The 20967-nt window shown below is 65.3% G+C and overlaps 1 protein-coding gene across 2 annotated transcripts in view; it reads left to right on the forward strand.

Annotated features, from left to right (window-relative positions):
* CHD3 (chromodomain helicase DNA binding protein 3) overlaps window positions 1-20967 on the forward strand; it is a 47014-nt gene that overhangs the window by 19280 nt on the left and 6767 nt on the right. For both annotated transcript variants that reach the window (XM_066985099.1, XM_066985100.1), the window contains 21 exons: window positions 1212-1403; window positions 2841-3041; window positions 3761-3898; window positions 4182-4303; window positions 4887-5060; window positions 6745-6886; window positions 7308-7439; window positions 8088-8205; window positions 8668-8792; window positions 9687-9918; window positions 11984-12150; window positions 13926-14103; window positions 14853-14918; window positions 15222-15307; window positions 16228-16361; window positions 18082-18226; window positions 18495-18657; window positions 19670-19782; window positions 20197-20332; window positions 20414-20512; window positions 20786-20899. In XM_066985099.1, the coding sequence (XP_066841200.1) occupies window positions 1212-1403; window positions 2841-3041; window positions 3761-3898; window positions 4182-4303; window positions 4887-5060; window positions 6745-6886; window positions 7308-7439; window positions 8088-8205; window positions 8668-8792; window positions 9687-9918; window positions 11984-12150; window positions 13926-14103; window positions 14853-14918; window positions 15222-15307; window positions 16228-16361; window positions 18082-18226; window positions 18495-18657; window positions 19670-19782; window positions 20197-20332; window positions 20414-20512; window positions 20786-20899 (2977 nt within the window). The remainder of the gene's footprint in view (window positions 1-1211; window positions 1404-2840; window positions 3042-3760; window positions 3899-4181; window positions 4304-4886; window positions 5061-6744; window positions 6887-7307; window positions 7440-8087; window positions 8206-8667; window positions 8793-9686; window positions 9919-11983; window positions 12151-13925; window positions 14104-14852; window positions 14919-15221; window positions 15308-16227; window positions 16362-18081; window positions 18227-18494; window positions 18658-19669; window positions 19783-20196; window positions 20333-20413; window positions 20513-20785; window positions 20900-20967) is intronic.

A 20967-nucleotide genomic window follows, 5' to 3' on the forward strand; every position in this document is an offset into this window, starting at 1 on the left:
CCCCACGTCACCATGCTCCACGGTGACGCGCCCCCACATTGACCCATCCCCACGTTGATGTTCTCCGCGTTGACGTGTCCTCGTGGTGACGTTCCCCACGGTGATGTTCTCCGTGTTGACCCATCCCCACACTGACATTCCTCGTGGTGACGCGTCCCCACGTTGAGTTGCCCCTCATTGATCTATCCCCACGTTGACCCATCCCCACATTGACCCATCCCCACGTTGACGTGTACCCACGTTGACATTTCCCACGTTGACCCATCCCCACGTTGACTCATCGCCGCGTTGACGTTCCTCACATTGACCCATCTCCATGTTGACCCATACTCATGTTGATGTTCCCTACGTCGACGTGTCCCCATATTGACCCATCCCTACTTTGATGTTCCCCACGTTGATGTTCCCCATGTTGTCGTTCCCCACATTGACATGCCCCATGTTGACGTGCCCCGCGGTGACGTGCCCCATGTTGATGTATCTCCATGTTGACGTTCCCCACATTGACGCATCCCCACGTTGACCCATCCCCACATTAACCCATCCCCATGTTGACATTCCCCACGTTGACGTGTCCCCACGGTGACATTCCCCACGTTGACCTGTCCCCACACTGACGTGTCCCCATGTTGACACGTCCCCACGCTGATGTGCCCCACGTTGACCCATCCACACATTGACGTTCCCCACGGTGACGTGTCACCACATTGAGCTGCCCCTCATTGAGATGCCCCACGTTGATCCATCCCCACATTGACACGTCCCCACATTGATGTTCCCCACGCTGATGTTCCCCACGTTGACCCATCCTCACGTTCACATTCCCCATGGTGACCCATCCCCACGTTGACGTTACCCACGTTGATCCATCCCCACATTGACACATCCCCACCATGATGTTCCCCACGTTGACATTCCCCACGTCGATGTCCCCCGCACTGACGTTCTCCATGTTGACCCATCCCCACCTTGACGTTCCCCATGTTGACCCGTCCCCATGTTGACATTCCCCACATTGACATTCCCCACGTTGACCCATCCCCATGTTGACGTTCCCCACGTTGACGTTCCCCATGTTGACCCATCCCCACATTGACGCGTCCGCACCGTGATGTTCCCCACGGTGACAAGTCCCCACGTTGACGTTCCTCATGTTGACCCATCCCCCCGTTGACGTTCCCCACGGTGACGCGTCCCCGTCCCGTCCCCAGCCGACGGTGAAGTACGAGTCGCAGCCGCGCTTCATCTCGGCCACCGGCGGCACGCTGCACCTCTACCAGCTGGAGGGCCTCAACTGGCTGCGCTTCTCCTGGGCGCAGAGCACCGACACCATCCTGGCCGACGAGATGGGGCTGGGCAAGACCATCCAGACCATCGTCTTCCTCTACTCGCTCTACAAGGAGGTGGGTGGGCGCCACCACGGGGTGTCCTCGCGCTCCCGTCTGCGGCCCCGTGGCCCTGCCTGTGGCCATACGGCCCCCATAGGGTGGCCCCGTGGTCCTACTGGTGGTCCCATGGTCCTGCTGGTGGTCCCATGGTCCTGCTGGTAGTCCCATGATCCTAAGGGTGACCCCATAGTCCTGCCTATGGTCCCATGGCCACCATGGGGTGTCCTCATGGCCCTGTTTGTGTCCCCATGGCCCTGCCTGTGTCTATATGGTCCCCATAGGGTGACACCAAGGTTCTGTTGGTGACCCCAAGGTCCTACTGCTGGCCCCATGGCCCTTCCTGTGTTTATATGGCCTCCATAGGGTGACACCAAGGTCCTGCTGGTGGCCCCATAGTCCTACCGGTGGTCCCATGACCACCATGGGGTGTCCTCATGGTCCTATCTGCGTCCCCATGGCCCTGCCTGTGTCCATATGGCCCCCATAGGGTGACACCAGGGTCCTACTGGTGGTCCCAGGGTCCTGATGGTGTCCCCAAGTCCCTGCCAGTGTCCCCATGGCCACCATGGGGTGTCCTCACGGCCCTGTTCGTGTCCCTGTGGCCCTCCTTGTGTCCCCACGGCCACCTTCAGGTGGCCACAGGGTCCTGCTGGTGTCCCCATGGCCACCCCAGTACTCTCACAGCCACCCCACGGCGTCCCCACGTCCCTGCCGGTGTCCCCACGGCCACCCTGGGGTGACCCCGTGTCCTCCCGTGATCCCGCCGCCGCTCTGGGCTGTCCCCAGGGCCCTTGGCTGTGTCCCTGCTGCCACCCTGTGGTGACACTTGCCAATGTCCCCGGGATGTCCCCGTGTCACTTCATTCGCTCTTGCTGTCTCCATGTGCCTCCCCGTGTCCACATGGCCACCCTGGGGTGTCACCAGGGTCCCGCCGGTGTCCCCATGCTGTGCCAGTGGCTCCGTGGGTGCCCCACGGCCACCCCGGGGCGTCCCTGCCAGTGTCCCCATGGCCCTGCCTGTGTCCCCACTGCCACACGAGGTGTCCCCATGGCCACCCTGGGGTGTGCCCATGTCCCTGTGGCCACCCTGGGGTGTCACAGTGTCCCCATGGCCACCCTGGGGTGTCCCTGTGGCCACAGTGGGATGTCACAGTGTCCCCGTAGCCACCCTGGGGTGTCTCCATGGCCACCCTGGGATGTCACCATGTCCCTATGGCCACCCTGGGGTGTCACCGTGTCCCTGCCTGCGTCCCCCTGGGGGCATTTTCGTGTCCCTGTGGCCACACCAAGCCACCCCCTGCTCCGTGTGTCACACTGTCCCCATGTCCCCACGGCCCCACGGCCCCGTCCCGCCGCACCCCGCCCCCTGTGTCACACTGTCCCCACGTCCCCAAGGGCCCGTCCCGCGCCGCCGCCCCGTCCCCGTGTCCCCGTGTGACGCGCTGTCCCCCAGGGCCACACCAAGGGCCCGTTCCTCGTCAGCGCCCCGCTCTCCACCATCATCAACTGGGAGCGCGAGTTCCAGATGTGGGCGCCCGCCTTCTACGTCGTCACCTACACCGGGGACAAGGACAGCCGCGCCATCATCCGCGAGAACGAGTTCTCCTTCGACGACAACGCCATGAAGGGTGGCAAGAAGGCCTTCAAGATGAAGGTGAGGGGCGCGGGGGGCATTGGGGACGGGGTGATGGGGTTCCTTGGGGTGCTGGGGGCCTTCAGGGTGCTGGGTGACCTGGTGGCCAAGTCCTTGGGGTGCTGGGTGACCTGGTGGTGGGCTCCCAGGGGTGATGGGTGACCTGGTGGCCAAGTCCTTGGGGTGCTGGGCGACCTGGTGGCCGGGTGCTTGGGGTGCTGGGGGTCCTTAGGGTGCTGGGTGACCTGGTGGCTGGGTCCTTGGGGTGCTGGGTGACCTGGTGGTGGGGTCCCTGGGGTGATGGGTGACCTGGTGGCCAGGTCCTTGGGGTGCTGGGGGTCCTTGGGATGATGGGGTGACCTGGTGGCCAGGTCCTTGGGGTGCTGGGCGACCTGGTGGCCGGGTGCTTGGGGTGCTGGGGGTCCTTAGGGTGCTGGGTGACCTGGTGGACGGGTCCTTGGGGTGCTGGGGTCTTCAGGGTGCTGGGTGACCTGCCTGGGGGCTGGGTCCTTGGGGTGCTGGGTGCCCTGGTGGCCATATCCTTTGGGGCTGGGTCCTTGGGGTGCTGGGGATCCCTGGGGTGCTGGGTGCCCTGGTGGCCATATCCTTGGGGGGCCGGGTCCTTCGGGCGCTGGGTGCCCAGGTGGCAGGGTCCTCGGGGCGATGGGGTCCCTGGGGGGCTTTGGGGGTCCCCGGGGTGCCAGGTCGTCCCGGCGGCCGGGCGCTGACGGCCGCGGCAGCGGGAGGCGCAGGTGAAGTTCCACGTGCTGCTCACCTCCTACGAGCTGATCACCATCGACCAGGCGGCGCTGGGCTCCATCCGCTGGGCCTGCCTGGTGGTGGACGAGGCCCACCGCCTCAAGAACAACCAGAGCAAGGTGGGCATGGCCGGGGGGGGGCAGCCGGGACCCCCGGGGGGGCGCCCGGGCCCTTGGGGGGGCACCCGGACCCCTGGGGAGCCCCCCCGGGGTGCCTCGGGGGGACGTTTGGGCGCCTCGGCCCCTTGAGTCGGGGACGCCTCTGGTGTCTGCGCCCCTTGGGGAGGGGACACGGGGGCACCACGGGGGTCCCGTGGGGAGGGGGTGTCCCCTTCCGTAGGGTGACGTGGGTGATGTGACCCCCCCCCATTGTCGCCCCCCCCCCCCCCCCCCCCCCCCGCAGTTCTTTCGGGTGCTCAACGGGTACAAGATTGAGCACAAGCTGCTGCTGACGGGGACCCCGCTGCAGAACAACCTGGAGGAGCTCTTCCACCTCCTCAACTTCCTCACGCCCGAGCGCTTCAAGTACGGCCCCCGGCGTCCCCCCCGGCCCCACTGTCCCCTCCTGGCCCCACTGTCCCCTCCTGGCCCCCCACATCCCCGGGTCCACCCTCACGTCCTCCCACATCCCCCTGTGTCACCGCTGTTCCCAAATCCCCGTGTGACAGATGTCCCCTTGCGATGGCTGTCCCCACGTCCTGGCCGTCCCCGTGTCCCCATGTCTTCGCTGTCCCCGTGTCCCCACATCCTGGCCGTCCCCCGTGTCCCCACGTCCCTGTGTGTCCACGTGTCCCCGTGTCCCCATGTCCTGTCCATCCCCGTGTCCCCACGTCCTGGCCGTCCCCGTGTCCCCACATCCCCTTGTCCCCACCTCCTGGCTGTCCCCATGTGTCCCCACGTGTCCCCGTGTCCCCATGTCCTGTCCATCCCCACGTCTCCACCTCGTGGCCGTCCCCACATCCCCCCCACCTCCCCCAGCCCCTCATGTCCCCACGTCCCCTCGCGTCCCCGCGTCCCCCCCTTGTCACAGCTGTCCCCGCGCCCCCCCCCCCAGTCCCGGCCGCCCCCTGGCCCCCTCCTCACGCCCCCCTCCCCCCCCCCCCCGCAGCAACCTGGAGGGCTTCCTGGAGGAGTTCGCCGACATCTCCAAGGAGGACCAGATCAAGAAGCTCCACGACCTGCTGGGCCCCCACATGCTGCGGCGCCTCAAGGCCGACGTCTTCAAGAACATGCCGGCCAAGACCGAGCTCATCGTGCGCGTCGAGCTCAGCCCCATGCAGAAGTACGGGCACAGCGCCGCGGGCAGGATGGGGCCCCGCGAGGCCCGGCAGTCCCAGGGGGTACCCACGGCCCGCCCGCACGCAGCGGGGGGGGGGGGTCTCAGCGCCCCGCTGCCAGGTCCCAGGAGCCTTGGGGGTCCCAGAACCCCAATATCTGATCCCTGCTGGCCTTGGGGAGGGTCTCAGCACCCCAATACCGGGTTCTACCCACCTTGGGGGTCCCAGCACCCCAATACCAGGTCTCAGCACCCCAATACCAGGTCCCATCCACCTTGGGGGGGTCTCAGCACCCCAATTCCCAGATCGCACCGACCTTGGGGGTCTCAGCACCCCACCACCAGATCCCAGCTGCCCTGGGGGGTCTCAGCACCCCAATACCAGGTCCCAAGAGCCTTGGGGGGGGGTCTCAGCACCCCAGTTCCAGGTCCTATCCACCCTGGGGGTTCCAGCACCCCAATACCTGATCCCACTAGCATTGGGGAGGGTCTCAGCACCCCAATTGCAGGTCCCACCTACTTTGGGGGTCTCAGAACCCCAATACCAGGTCCCAGCACCCCAATACCAGGTCCCAGCACCCCAATACCAGGTCCCACACACCCACAAAGGGTCTCAGCACCCCAATTCCAGGTCCCATCCACCTTAGGAGGGGTCTCAGCGCCCTGCTGCCAGGTCTCAGGAGCCTTGGGGGTCCCAGAACCCCAATATCTGATCCCACTGGCCTTGGGGAGGGTCTCAGCACCCCAATACCATGTCCCACCCACTTTAGGGGGGGGCCTCAGCACCCCGACACCCAGAGCCCAGTGGCTTTGGGGGTCTTGGCACCCCAATACCAGGTCCCACCCACCTTAGGGGGGGTGCTCAGCACCCCAATTCCCACCAACCTTGGGGGTCTCAGCACCCCAATACCTGATCCCACTAGTCTTGGGGAGGGTCTCAGCACCGCAGTTCCAGGTCTCAGCACCCCAATACCAGGTCCCACCCGCTTTAGGGGGTCTCAGCACCCCCACACCAGATCCCACCAGCTTTGGGGGTCTCAGCACCCCAATACCAGGTCCCATCCACCTTAGGGGGGGTCTCAGCACCCCAGTTCCCAGATTCCACCCACCTTGGGGGTCCCAACACCCCAATTACCTGATCCCACTAGCCTTGGGGGAGGGTCTCAGCACCCCAATACCAGCTCCCAGCACCCCACAAGGGGTCTCAGCACCCCAATGCCAGGTCCCATCCACCTTGGGGGTCCCAGAACCCCAGTACCAGACCCCAGCAGTCTTGGGGGGGTGGCAGCACCCAAATTCCCAGATCCCACCACCTTTGGGGGTCCCAGCACCCCAACACCAGATCCCACCCACCTTGGGGGGGATTCCTGATGCTCCAGACCCCTGTGCCCTCTGTGCCCGTGGGGTCCCAGCCCCTCAGTGCTGGGGTCCCTGCTGCCCTCAGGGGGTCCCAGCCCCCCCTCCCTAAATCCCCCCACCCTGGGGGGGGTCCCAGCTCCCCAAACACCCAGACCCCAAAGACCTTGGGGTGCGCGGGGGGGGTCCCAGTGCCCCGATCCCTTGCCTCCCACCGACGTGGGGAGATCCCAGCCCCCAAACCGGGGTTCCTGCGGGGTGAGGGGGGGTCCCACCAGCCGGGGGGGGGGTCTGCCCCCCCCCCCGAGCCGGGTCCCAGCCCCCCGCCCCGCAGGAAGTACTACAAGTACATCCTGACGCGCAACTTCGAGGCGCTGAACTCGCGGGGCGGAGGGAACCAGGTGTCGCTGCTCAACATCATGATGGACCTGAAGAAGTGCTGCAACCACCCCTACCTCTTCCCCGTGGCCGCCATGGTGAGTGTGGGGGGGGTCTTGGGGGTCGGGGGGGGCTGGGGGGGCACGGGGGGGGTGGGGGGAGATGGGGAGATACGGGGGGATGTGGGGGGACAAGGACGTGGGGTGGGGGGAGATGGGGAGATACGGGGGGACATGGGGGGGACACGGAGGGCATGGGGGGGACAAGAGGGATGTGGGGTGGTGGGACATGAGCTTCAGAGGGACATGGGGGCATGGGGGGGACATGGGATGGGACAGAGGGACACGGCGAGGGGACATGGGCGCTACAGGGGGACACGGGAGGGACAGAAGGACAGGGAGGGGACAAGAGGACCGTGGGGGGACACGGGGGGAGCTCCACGGGGACACCTGGGGGGGACGCGGAGCTGTGGGGACACGCCCCCGTCCCTGTCCCCAACCTGTCCCCAACCCGTCCCAGGAGTCCCCGAAGCTGCCGAGCGGCGCCTACGAGGGGGGGGCCCTGATCAAGGCCTCGGGGAAGCTGCTGCTGCTGCAGAAGATGCTGCGCAAGCTGAAGGAGCAGAACCACCGCGTGCTCATCTTCTCCCAGGTCGGTGGGGGGGGGACTGACCCCCCCGGGCACCCCCTGGGCCCCCAGCACCCCACCCAGCACCCTTAGGTGCCCCCATTGTAACCGGTGCAAGTCCCAGCACTTCTGAGTGCTCCCAGTCTAACCAGTGCCCATCCCAGCATCCTCTGTGCCCCCAGTCTAACCAGCACCTAGCAACCTGCGTGCTCCCAATCTAACCAGTACACGTCCCCGCACCCCTGGGTGCCCCCAGCACCCCTGTGGGTATCCCCAGTCTAACCAGTGCCCATCCCAGCACCCCTGGGTGCTACCAGTCTACCCTAGCACCAGCACCAGGTGCACCTGTGGGTGCCCCCAGTGTAACGAGTGCCCATCCCAGTACCTCTCAGTGCTCCCAGTCTAACCAGTGCCTGTCCCAGCACTCTGGCTGCTCCCAGTCTAACCAGCACCAGGTGCCCCCCAGCCCCCTGAGTGCTCCCAGTGTAACCAGTGCCCATCCCAGCAGCCCTGGGTGCCTCCAGTCTAACCAGTGCCCATCCCAGCACCCCTGGGTGCTCCCAGTGCCTCTGGGTGCCCCCAGTCTAACCAGTGCCCGTCCCAGCCCCCCCATTGTAACCAGTGACACCCCCCAGCCCCCCCAGTGCTCCCAGTCTAACCAGTGCCCCGCAGATGACGAAGATGCTGGACCTGCTGGAGGACTTCCTGGACTACGAGGGCTACAAGTACGAGCGCATCGACGGGGGCATCACGGGGGCGCTGCGCCAGGAGGCCATCGACCGCTTCAACGGTAGGCCCGGGGGGGGCTGGGGGGGGTCACAGGGGACTAGGGGGGACCCAGGGGACGTGGAGGGGCCCAGGGGACTGGGGGGGGGCAGAGGGGACTGGGGGGGGACCAAGGAACTGAGCAGGGGGGCACCAAGGGACCAAGGGGATGCAGGCATTTGGGGTGACACCCAGGCAGGATGGGGCCCCCCAGGAAGGATGGAGTCCCCCCAGGTAGTTTGGAGGGGGGGGGGACAGGGACTTTTAGGGTCTTTTATTTGGGGTGGGGGGCCTGACCCCATCCATGATGGGTTCCTGGGGGGGGTTCAGGGTGCCTGTGTGCCCACCGCTGGGTGCTGGAGGGCGAGAGGATTTTTAGGGGGGGTTCTGGCAGCCCTGGGGTCCCTGATGATGCTGGGGGGGGTGTGGGGGGGCTGTGGGCTTTGCCGGGGGGCCGTCACCCCCCGTGCTGATGCCGGGGGGGCAGCGCCGGGGGCACAGCAGTTCTGCTTCCTGCTGTCAACGCGGGCCGGGGGCCTCGGCATCAACCTGGCGACCGCCGACACCGTCGTCATCTTCGACTCCGACTGGAACCCCCACAACGACATCCAGGTGCGTGCCCCCCCCACGTCCTCTGCGGCCCCCTCCCCACCTCCTCTGCCCTGTCCCCTTGGCCTTTCCACCTCCCTGTCCCCAGCTGTCACCTCATGCCACCACGGCCCCCTCCCCGGCCGCTGCTACGCCGCGATGGGTCCCACCACGGCCCCGGCCACACTCGGGTTCCTCAACGCGTCCCCATCACCACGTCCCCGCCACCGTGTCCTCCGTGACCATGACCTCCACAGCCATGTCCCCACCACCATGTCCTCCATCACCGTGTCCTCCGTGACCATGTCTCCACTGCGTCCTCCACCACCACGTCCCCACCACCGCGTCTCTATCACCGTGTCCTCCATGACCACGTCACCACCACCATGTTCTCCACCACCGCGTCCCCACCGCCACGTCCCTACCACCGTGTCCTCCGCTACTGTGTTCTTCATGACCATGTCCCCACCACCGTGTCCTCCACCACCACATCTCCACCACATCATCCACGACCATGCCTCCACCACCGTGTCCTCCACAACTGCATCCTCCACCACCACGTCCCCACCACCGTGTCCCCACCACCACATCCTCCAGCACCACATCCTCCACCACCACGTCCCCACCACCAAGTCCTTCACAACCACATCCCCACCAACACGTCTTCCACCACTACGTCTTCCACCACCGTGTCCCCACCACCATGTCCTCCACGACCGCGTCCCCACCACCGCATCCTCCACCACTGCATCCTCACCACCACGTCCCTGCTCCAACACTCCCCTCACCTCCCCCCTTACCACGATGTCCTTACTGACATCCCCAATCTGTCCCCTTCCCCCATGGCACTGCTCGACGCGTCCTCCACCTCCGTGTCCCTGCTCCGACACGTCCCCTGCTGCGTCCCCGTCCCTGCAGGCCTTCAGCCGGGCGCACCGCATCGGCCAGGCCAACAAGGTGATGATCTACCGGTTCGTGACACGGGCGTCGGTGGAGGAACGCATCACGCAGGTGGCCAAGCGCAAGATGATGCTGACGCACCTGGTGGTGCGCCCAGGGCTGGGCTCCAAGGCCGGCTCCATGTCCAAGCAGGAGCTTGATGACATCCTCAAGTTTGGCACTGAGGAGCTCTTCAAGGACGAGAACGAGGGTCAGCGCCCGCCGGGGCTGGGGTGTGACGGGCCATGGGGGGGATACAGGGGGATGTGGGGGGATGTGGTGGGATGTAGGAGGCTGTGGTGGGATGTGGGAGGTCATGGTAGGACATGGGAGGCCGTGGTGGGATGTAGGAGGCCATGGTAGGATATAGGAGGTCATGGTGGGACATGGGAGGCTGTGGTTGGATGTAGGAGGCCATGGTAGGATGTAGGAGGCCATGGTAGGATGTAGGAGGCCATGGTAGGATGTAGGAGGCCACAGTGGGACATGGGAAGCTGTGGTTGGATGTAGGAGGCCATGGAAGGACATAGGAGGCCGTGGTGGGACACAACAGCTGATGCAAAGCTGCGGTGGGATGTGCTAGGCCTTGGCGGGATGTTTGAGGCAAGGCAGTGACAGGACACGTAAGGCCATGCTAGGGCCATGTTGGGACATGCAAAGGCACGGTGGGACGTGTGAGGCCGTGGTGGGACGTGTGAGGCCATGATGAGAAGTGCAAGGCCGCGATGGGTCATGCAAAGTGAGAACGGAACATGCAAAGCCACGGTAAGGCCGTGGTGGGATGTGCAGATCCATGACGGGATGCATGAAGTCATGGTCGGGCTGTAAGAGGGCACACAAGGACGTGAGGGGGCCATGATGGGACCCGTGAGGCCATGATGGGACATGGGAGGCTGTGAACTGGGTCACAGCAGGTCATGCAAGGCCATGGTGGGGCGTCATGTTGGGTTGTTCAAGGCCGGGTGGAGGCATGCCAGGCTGTGTTGGACCATACTGGGCTGTACTGGGCCATGTTGGGCTGTGTTGGACTGTACTGGGCCATGTTGGGCTGTGTTGGACCATGTTGGACCATATTAGACCATCATGAACTGTGTTGGACCATAGCGGGCCGTGTTGGGCTGTGTCAGGCCATGTTGGGCTATGTCGGGCCATACCTGGACATACTGAGCTATGTTGGACCATACTGGACCATACTGGGCTGTGTTGGACCATAGCGGGTCATGCTGAGCTGTATCAGGCCACGTTGGGCTGTATTGGACCATATTGGGCCATACTGGGACATGCTGAGCTATGTTGGACCATCCTGGGCCATACTGGGCTGTGTTGGACGGTGTCAGGCCATATTGAGCTGTGTTGGGCCATGTTGAGCTGTGACAGGCTATACTGGGCTGTGTTGGAACATACTGGTCCATGCTGGGCTGTGTCAGGCCATGTTGGGCTATACCTTGACATGCTGAGCTATGTTGGACCATATTGGGTCATACTGGGCTGTGTTGGACCTTACTGGGTCATGATGCGTTGTGTCAGGTCATACTGGGCCATACTGGGCCGTGTTGAGCTGTGACAGGCCACGTTGTGCTGTGACAGGCCTTATTGGGCTGTGTTGGAGCATACTGGGTCATGTTGAGTTGTGTTGGGGTGCGTTGGGCCATGTAGACCTGTATCGGGCCATGTTGGGCTGTGTCAGGCCATGTTGGACCATGCTGAGTTGTGTCAGGCCATGTTGAGTTGTATCGGGCCATGCTGGGCCCTGCTGAGCTGCGTCGGGCCATGTTGAGTTGTGCTGGGCCATGTTGAGTTGTGTCAGGCCACGTTGGGCCACGCTGGGCTGTGTTGGGCCACACTGGGCTGTGTCAGGCCATGTTGGGCTGTGTTGGGCCATGTTGGGCTGTGTTGAGCTGTGTCAGGTTATTTGGGGCCTTGTTGAGTTGTGTCAGGCCACGATGGTCCATGTTGGGCTATATTGGGCCATGTTGGGCTGTGTTGAGCTGTGTCAGGCCACGCTGGGCTGTGTTGGGCCATGTTGGACTATGTTAGGCCATGTTGAGCTGTGTCAGGCCACGTTGGATCATGTTGGGCTGTACTGGGCCATGTTGGGCCGTGTCGGGCCACGCTGAACCGTGTTGGGCTGTATCAGAGCATGCTGGGCTGTGTTCGACCGTGCTGGGCCACGCTGGACCGTGTTGGGCCACGCTGGGCCGCGCTGGGCCACGCTGGGCCGTCCTGGACCAAGTCAGGCCACGCCAGGCCGTGTCAGCGGCGTGTCACCGGCGCAGGGGAGAACAAGGAGGAGGACAGCAGCGTCATCCACTACGACAACGAGGCCATCGCCCGGCTGCTCGATCGCAACCAGGACGCCACCGACGACGCCGACGTGCAGAACATGAACGAGTACCTCAGCTCCTTCAAGGTGGCGCAGTACGTCGTGCGCGAGGAGGACAAGGTGCGCCCGGGGACGGGGACGGGGGGGGCACAAGGCGGGGACGAGGGAGGTGACGGAGGTGATGGGGATGATGGGGACATTGGAGATGGTGGGGTGAGATGTGGTGGGGATGATGGAGGTGGGGACGATGGAGGTGGGAACAGTGGAGATGACGGAGATAAAGATGATGAGGATGGTAGGGATGATGGGGGTAGGTGTGATGGGGATGATGGAGGTGGGGACAATGGAGATGATGGAGATAAAGACAATGGGGATGGGGACAATGGGGATGATGGGGACATTGGAGATGGTGGGGTGAGATGTGGCGGGGATGATGGAGGTGGGAACGGTGGAGATGATGGAGATGAAGATGATGGGGGTGGGGACAGTGGGGACGGTGGAGATGGTGGGGACAATGGGAGCGGGGGCGATGGAGATGATGTGGGTAGAGATGATGGAGGCAGGGATGATGACAATGGGGATGGAGACGATGGAGATGGAGACAATGGAAATGGGGATGACGGAGATGTAGGTGATGAAGACGTTGGGGATGTGAGTGGGGGAGATGGGGACGATGAAGATGGAGATGATGGGGGTGATGGAATGGGAATGGTGGAAATGGGAACGAGTGGAACGGAGTCGGAGATGATGGGGGTGATGGAGACATGGAGATGGGGACGGGATGAAGGAGGTGGAGGTGAGGATGGGGATGATGGAGGAGGAAAAAATGGGGACCATGGGAATGGGAACCATGGAAACAGTGGAGATGGGGACAGTGGGGATGATGAAGCTGGGGACAATGGGGACGGAGATGATGGAGGTGATGGGGACAGTAGAGGTGGAGGTGATGGAGATGATGGGAATGGAGATGGAGATGATGGAGATCGTGGGGATGGAGAGGACGGGGACAGTAGGGATAAAGATAATGGAGATGATGGGGATGAAGATGATGGAGATGGTGAGGACAGTGGAGGTGGAGGTGATGGAGATGGGGATGCAGAAGATGGGGACAATGGAGATGAAGAGGATGGAGATCATGGGGATGAAGGTGATGGAGATCATGGGGAAGGAGATGATGAGGACAGTGAAGGTAGGGGTGATGGCGACAACGGAGATGGAGATGATGGAAATCATGGGTGGGGTGGAGATCTTTGGGGCGGTGGGGACAATGCAGATGAAGGTAATGGAGATGCTGGGGACAACGGAGGTGTTGGAGTTGATAAGGATGATGGGGATGGGGACGGTGGAGATGATGGAGGTGGGGACAACAAGGGTGGGGATGACAGAGGTGATGGGAACAGTGGAGGTGGGGGTGGTGGAAATGATGGGGATGGAGATGAGGACAGTGGAGGTGGATGGGGATGATGAGGACAGTGGAGGTGGAGGTGATAGGGACAGGGGAGGTGATGGGGATGATGGGGATGGAGATGAAGACAGTAGAGATGGAGGTGATGGGGACAGTGGAGATGATGGAGGTGATGGAGATGATGGGGATGGAGATGATGGGGATGGAGATGATGGGGGATGATGGAGATGATGAGGGCAGTGGAGGTGGAGATGTTGGGATGATGGGGACAGGGATGATAGGGATAAAGAAGATGGAGATGATGATGGGGATGGAGATGATGGGGAGCAGACAACGGAGGTGGAGGTGATGGGAACAGTGGAGATGGAGATAATGGAGACCATGGGGATGGAGGTGATGGGGACCATGGGGACAGAGAAGGTGGGGACCATGGGGACGGAGATGATGGGGACCATGGGGACGATCCAACCCACGGCGCCTCCTCTGGCAGATCGAGGAGATCGAGCGGGAGATCATCAAGCAGGAGGAGAACGTCGACCCTGACTACTGGGAGAAGCTGCTGCGGCACCACTACGAGCAGCAGCAGGAGGACCTGGCGCGCAACCTGGGCAAGGGCAAGCGGGTGCGCAAGCAGGTCAACTACAACGACGCTGCCCAGGAGGACCAAGGTGGGCACTGGGAGGGAACTGGGAGGGAACTGGGAAGCATTGGGAGGGAACTGGGAGGCACTGGGAAGCAGCAGGAGGACCTGGCGCACAACCTGGGCAAGGGCAGGTGAGTGCACAAGCAGGTCAGCTATGATGATGCTGCCCAGGAGGACCAAGGTGGGCACTGGGAGGGAACTGGGAGGCACTGGGAGGGAACTGGGAGGGACTGGAAGGCACTGGAAGGGAACTGGGAGGCACTGGGAAGCACTGGGGAGGAGCTGATGCACAAGCTGCTCAAGGACAAGCAGGTCAGCTACAACAACGGTGCCCAGGTGGGCACGGGGAAGCACTGGGAGGAAACTGGGAGGCACTGGGAGGGTGCTGGAACATACTGGGAGCTACTGGGAGGAGTCCAGGTATGCTGGGCACACCCAAGCTTAGAGAACCAAGGTGGGTGCAGGGCAACTGGGAGCACTGGGAGGCATTGGTGTGTGCCTTAGGAAGCACCAGAAAGGACTGGGAGGATACTGGGAAGCACTGGGACAGACTGGGAGGCACTGGGAGGGCTCTGAGCCAGGCTGCGGAACATGCGGGGGGCATTTGGGGTAGGGGGGCTTTTAGGGGACATTTGGGTGGGCATCTGGGGGGCCCGGGGGGGCACCTGGGTACTGGGGGTCCTGGGGGGCGATTTGGGGTCCTGGGGGGTGGGGGAGGCAATATTGGGGTGCACAGGGGGGGTCCTGGGGGTGCTGATCCCCGCCCCCCCCCAGACAACCAGTCCGAGTACTCGGTGGGCTCTGAGGAGGAGGACGAGGACTTCGATGAGAGGCCGGAGGGTGAGTGCCCCCCCTGCCCCCCTGTGTCCCCCCCACGTCCCTCTTCCCCCCCCCATGTCACTCTGCCCCGCCCATGTCCCTCTGTTCCCCCCCCCCCCCCCCCGTAATGTCCCCAACTGTCCTCGGTGTCCTCCCCAGGCCCCCCCTTTCTGGGGTGGGCTCCTGCCTTCCCCTGGGGGGGGGGGGGGGGGACACCTTGGGGAGTCCCGGGGGGCACAGGGGGCGTCCGGGGGGGCCTCCTGGGTGGCCTGGGGGGGTCATGGGGGGTGTCACAGGGGGGGTGACAGCGATGTCCCCGTCCAGGCCGGCGCCAGTCCAAGCGGCAGCTCCGGAACGAGAAGGACAAACCGCTGCCCCCGCTGCTGGCCCGGGTGGGGGGCAACATCGAGGTGAGGACCCCCGGGGGGGCACCTCGGGGTGGGGGGGTCCCCTGGGTCCTCCCTGCGTCCCCCCTGGGTCCTCCCTGGGTCCCCCTTGTGTCCCCTTGTGTCACCCGGGGGGGCATCGGGTCCCTTTTTGTCACCCGGGGGGGCATCGGGTCCCCTTGTGTCACCCGGGGGGGCATCGGGTCCCCTTGTGTCCCTTATCCCACCCTGGGTGCCTGGGGGTGCCCCCCTGAGACCTGAGGGGTCCCTCTGACCCCTGGGGGGGTCACCTGGGTGTCCCCCTCCCCAGCCACCAGCGTCCCCCCTCCTCCTGTCACCTTTCTGGTCCCCTGGGTCCCCCCCCAGTGTCCCCAGCACCACCCCCCCCTCGTATCTTCCCTTCCTGTGCAAGCCTCGGGGTGTCCCCGTCCCCTCGGGGTGTCCCCGTCCCCCTGGGTGTCGCCCCAGGTGTCCCCCTGGGTGTCCCCATCCCTTGGGGTGTCCCTGTCCCTTGGGGTGTCCCCGTCCCTTGGGGTGTCCCCCTCCCCCCAGATGTCCCCATCCCCTCGGGGTGTCCCCATCCCTTGGGGTGTCCCTGTCCCTTGGGGTCTCCCCACCCCCCCAGATGTCCCCATCCCCTGGTGTCCTTGTCCCTCAGGGTGTCTCTGTCCCCACGGGGTGTCCCTGTCCCTTGGGGTGTCTCTATCCCCTAGATGTCCCCATCCCTTGGGGTGTCCCCCCGCCCCTGGTGTCCCCATCCCTTGGGGCATCCCTGTCCCTCGGGGTGCCCCCACCCCCCTGGGGGTACCCGTCCCCTCCACGTATCCCCACCCCCCAGATGTCCCCCTCCCCCGGATGTCCCCCTCCCCCGGGTGTCCCCATCCCCCCGGGGTGTCCCCCCGCCCCCCCGGTGTCCCCGTGACCCCCCCCCCCCCATGCCGCAGGTGCTGGGCTTCAACACGCGGCAGCGCAAGGCGTTCCTCAACGCCGTCATGCGCTGGGGGATGCCCCCCCAGGACGCCTTCACCTCCCAGTGGCTCGTGCGCGACCTCCGCGGCAAGAGCGAGAAGGAGTTCAAGTAGGTGGCACCGCGGGGACGCCTCGGGGACGCCTCGGGGACACCGTGGGGACACCGCGAGGACAGCGGGTGGTGGCCGCGGGCGTCCCCAGGGCTGTCCCTGGGGTGGGGGTGAAGGGACGGGGGGGGAGGCTGAGGTGGGGTCGTGTGTCCCCGTCTCTCTGTCCCTGGGGGGCTGCTGGTGTCCCCACGGTGTCCCCATGGTGTCCCAATGGTGTCCCCATGTGTCCCCATGGCCCCGTGTTCCCATGTGTCCCCATATCCCCATACGTGTCCCTGTGTCCCCATGTGTATCCCTGTGTTCCTGCGTGTCCCCATGTCCCCACTGTGTCCCCATGTGTCCCCATGTCCCTGCGTGTCCCCATGTGTCCCCACATCCACATCTCCATTGTCCCATGTCCCTGTGCCATGTCCCCATATGTTCCCATGTCTGTGTCCCCTCCGTGTCCCTCTGTGTCCCCCATGTCCCTGTCCCTGATGTCCCTGCATGTCCCCATGTCCCCTCCTTGCCCCTGTGTCCCCGCCATGTCCCTGTACTCCTCTATTGTCCTGTGTCCCTATGTCCCAGCATGTCCCCGTGTCCTTGTCCCCTCCATGTCCCTCATGTCCCTGTCCCCTGGTGTCCATGCATGTCCCCATCTCCGTGTCCCCATCCGTGTCCCCATCTGTCCCTCTCTGTCCTCCATGTCCCCTCACGTCCCTGCATGTCCCCACCTTCCCATGTCCATGTCCCGATACGTCTCCATGTCCCGACATGTCCCTGCATGTCCCCAAGTCTTCCCACGTGCCCCGTGTCCCCAAGTGTCCCCGAGTGTCCCCAGGTGTCCCCGTGCCGCGTGATGAGCCCTTACTCAGCCGAGCGCCGCCGCCGTCAGCTTTCCTGGGGAGCGGGCGAGCGCCGTGTCCCCCTCGCACCGACGCACAGCCACCCCCGTGGGGACCGGGGTGTCCCCCATGTCCCTGTGTCCCCAAGGGGGGCCGGGCAGGGCCCAGGGGATGCCAGAGAGGTGGCAGGACCCGGCCACGGCCGGCACAGGCCTGGGACGGGCGCTGTGACGAGGGGACGGCTGATGGCGCGGGGACGTCCGGGACACTGGGGACATCTGGGACATTAGGGACGTTGGGGACATCGGGGATGCTGGGGACATTGGGGATGTTGGGGACATCAGGGACACTGGGGGCACTGGGGACATTGGGGACCTCAGGGACATCGGGGACGTTGGGGACATCGGGGACGTTGGCGGGGGGATCCTGGGAGAGGGGACAAGGACCCTGGGGACAAGGACAATGGGACATGGGGGGACATGGGGACGTTGGGGACATCAGGGACAGTGGGTTGGGGATCCCGGGAGTGGGGACAAGGACAATGGTGACGAGGACCCCACGACGTGAGGGGACACTGGTGGAAGGGACCTTGGGGACAGGGATGGGGACGGAGCCCTGGGGACTATGGAGACAGGGACACGGGATGGGGACATCCCCACAGATGAGGAGAGGGGACCCTGGGGACAGGGACCCTGGGGATGGGGACAACAGGGACGGGGTCTGTAGGGACAAAGCACCTCGGGGACAGGGACAATCGGGACGGGAGCCCCTCGGGACGGGGACGCAGGGGACGGTGATGCCGGGGATGGGGCTGTGGGGACGAGGGGACCCTGGGGATGAGGGGCCACCGGGGGGGTGGCGGTGGCGGTGTCCCCAAGGGCTGGCGTGTCCCCAGGGCCTACGTGTCCCTCTTCATGCGCCACCTCTGCGAGCCGGGCGCCGACGGCTCCGAGACCTTCGCCGACGGGGTCCCGCGGGAGGGGCTCTCGCGGCAGCAGGTGCTGACCCGCATCGGTGTCATGTCCCTCGTCAAGAAGAAGGTACGCGGGTCCCCCCGTCACCTCTGTCACCCCTGTCCCCTCCCTGTCACCCCGTCCCCTCCCTGTCACCCCCGTCCCCTCCCTGTCACCTCCGTCCCCTCCGTGTCCCCTGGGCCCCCACCTGAACCCCGGGGTCTCCTCGGTCCCCTGCCTCCCTCCATGTCCCCTGGGTGTCCCCCCTGGCTCCCCCCCATCCCCTAGGTTTGCCCGTGTCCCCTGGTGTCCCCCTCCCGTCCCCAGCATCTCCAGTGTCCCCGCCGCCCCCCAGGTGCAGGAATTCGAGCACATCAACGGGCGCTGGAGCCTCCCCGAGCTGGTCCCGGAGCCCAGCGCTGACTCCAAGCGTTCGTCGCGCGCCTCGTCCCCCGCCAAGACCTGCAGCACCGACCCCGAGCAGAGCCGCACGCCCACCCCCTGCACCTCCAAACCCGGTACGGGCACGGGGACGGGGGCACGGGGACACGGGGGCGGGGGCATGGGGGTGTGGGGACACGGGGATGGGGACACGGGGACATGGGGACACAGGGATGGGGACACGGGGACGTGGGGACACGGGGACGGGGACACGGGGGTGTGGGACGGGGGATGGGGATATGGGGGTGTGGGGACACGGGGATGGGGATATGGGGACACAGGGACATGGGGACACGGGGATGGGGACACGGGGACGTGGGGACAGGGGGATGGGGACACGGGGACGTGGGGACACGAATATAGGGACAGAGACACTGGGACATGGGGACACAGGGACGCAGGGATGGGGACATGGGGACACAGGGATGTGCAGACAGGGATATGGGGACAAGGGGACATGGGGACACGGGGACAAGGGGACACGGGGACATGGGGACACGGGGACACAGGGATATAGGGACAGGGACATGGGGACACAGGGACAGGGAGACAGGGGTGTGGGGACATGGGGATGTGAGGACATGGATATAGGGACAGGGACATGGGGACACAGGGACATGGAGATGGGGACGCAGGGATGTGGGGACAGGGGATGAGGATCGGGACGTGGGGACATGGGGGACAGGGAGTGGGGACGTAGGGACATAGGGATATGGGGACAGGGGATGGGGACACAGTAACGTGGTGGCAGGTTGGGGACAGGGACACCAGGGACGGGATGAGGGCACGGGAACAGGATGTGGGAACTGTGACGTGGGGCACAGGGGGGACAGAGGATGGGGACAGGGACACCAGGGTCGGGATGAGGGCACGGGAACAGGATGTCGGAACTGTGACGTGGGGGACAGGGGGGACAGAGGATGGTGACAGGGCCACCAGGGACATGGGGGACAAGGGATGGGGACAGGGACACGGGACAGCGGCCACGGGGGACAGGGGATGGGGACATGGGGGACACAGGAGCGTCACCGGGGTGCTCAGGGCCCCCGCGTCCCCGTGTCCCCACGGCTCAATGTCCCCTGTCCCCAGCCACGCCAGCACCCAGCGAGCGCGGGGACGGGATGGGGCCGCCCCCGGACAGGGACGACGGTGACACCCGGGACGAGAAGGAGCCCAAAGGTCCCGAGAAGATGGAGACGGAGGTGGGTGACGGCGCTGTCCCCGCCCCTGTCCCCAACCCTGTCCTTGTCCCCAAGGCTGTCCTCACCTTCCTGTCCTCATCCCTGTCCCCAACCCTGTCCTTGTCCCTGTCCCCAACCCCATCCCTGTCCCCAACCCTGTCCCTGTCCCCAACGCTGTCCTCACCTTGTCCCTGTCCCAGCTGTGTGTCCTCTGTCCCTGTCACCACCTCTGTCCCTGTTCCTGTCCCATGTCCCCATCCCTGCCCTCCTCCCTGTCGCTGTCCCCTTCGTCCTCATCCTCATCTTCATCCCCTCCATCCCCTCCCTGCTGTTGTCCCCACGTCCCCCGTTCCCCCCCAGCCCCCCCCCTCACCCCCTGGGCTGTGTGGGGACACCGGGGGTGACGCCACCTCCATGTCCCCGTTGTCCCCGCAGGCTCCCGTCCCCGAGGCGCCGCCGTCCCCGGGCGATGGCAGCGAGACCGAGGGGCCGAGGAAGGGCGAGGAGGAGGAGGGCCCCGGCGGCGAGCGGGAGCCCGAGGCCGAAGGGCCCCTGGCCCGCGACGAGCGTGGTGAGCGCCCGGTGTCCCCGTGTCCCCCCCTAATGTCCCCAAGGACCCAGGTCCCTGAGTCCCCCCTGCCCCCCCCCGCAGGCACCGAGGTCGAGAAGCCCCCCAGGGGGGAGAAGGGCGACGAGAAACCCCCCGAGGAGGAGCCCAAGGAGCGGCCGGGAGACCCGGACCCCAAACGAGGTACCTGGGGGCGGGGCTTGGCTGTGGGGGCGGGGCCTGGAAGGGTGATAACCCACCCGGGGGTGTGGCCAAGCCAAATAGGGGGTGAGGCTTAACCCAAAAGCCCCGCCTGCAGCGTTCCGTTGGTACTTGTGCTGCGTTCACTCTGAAGCCTACTGATGGCCGGGAGCCGCTCCCTGCTTGCCGGGGGGGGCTGCGGGTGGGCTGGGGAAGCCGGATGGGGGGCACGATGTGGTGCTGAGCCCCTCCCCCTCCCCGCGCCCCCCCTCGCAGAGGAGGTGAAGGCCGAGAAGGAGCCCAAGCTGGAGCCGCGTGCCAACGGCCGGCGGGAAGACAAAGCCGAGAAGCCGCGGTTCATGTTCAACATCGCCGACGGCGGCTTCACGGGTGAGCCACGGGGGGGTCCCCGGGGTTTTTGGGGTGCGGGTTGGGGGGCATGCGGCGGGGTCCCCACG

This window comes from Anser cygnoides, chromosome 31, assembly GCF_040182565.1.
Source record: "Anser cygnoides isolate HZ-2024a breed goose chromosome 31, Taihu_goose_T2T_genome, whole genome shotgun sequence".
In the NCBI taxonomy this organism is placed as follows: Eukaryota; Metazoa; Chordata; class Aves; order Anseriformes; family Anatidae; genus Anser; species Anser cygnoides.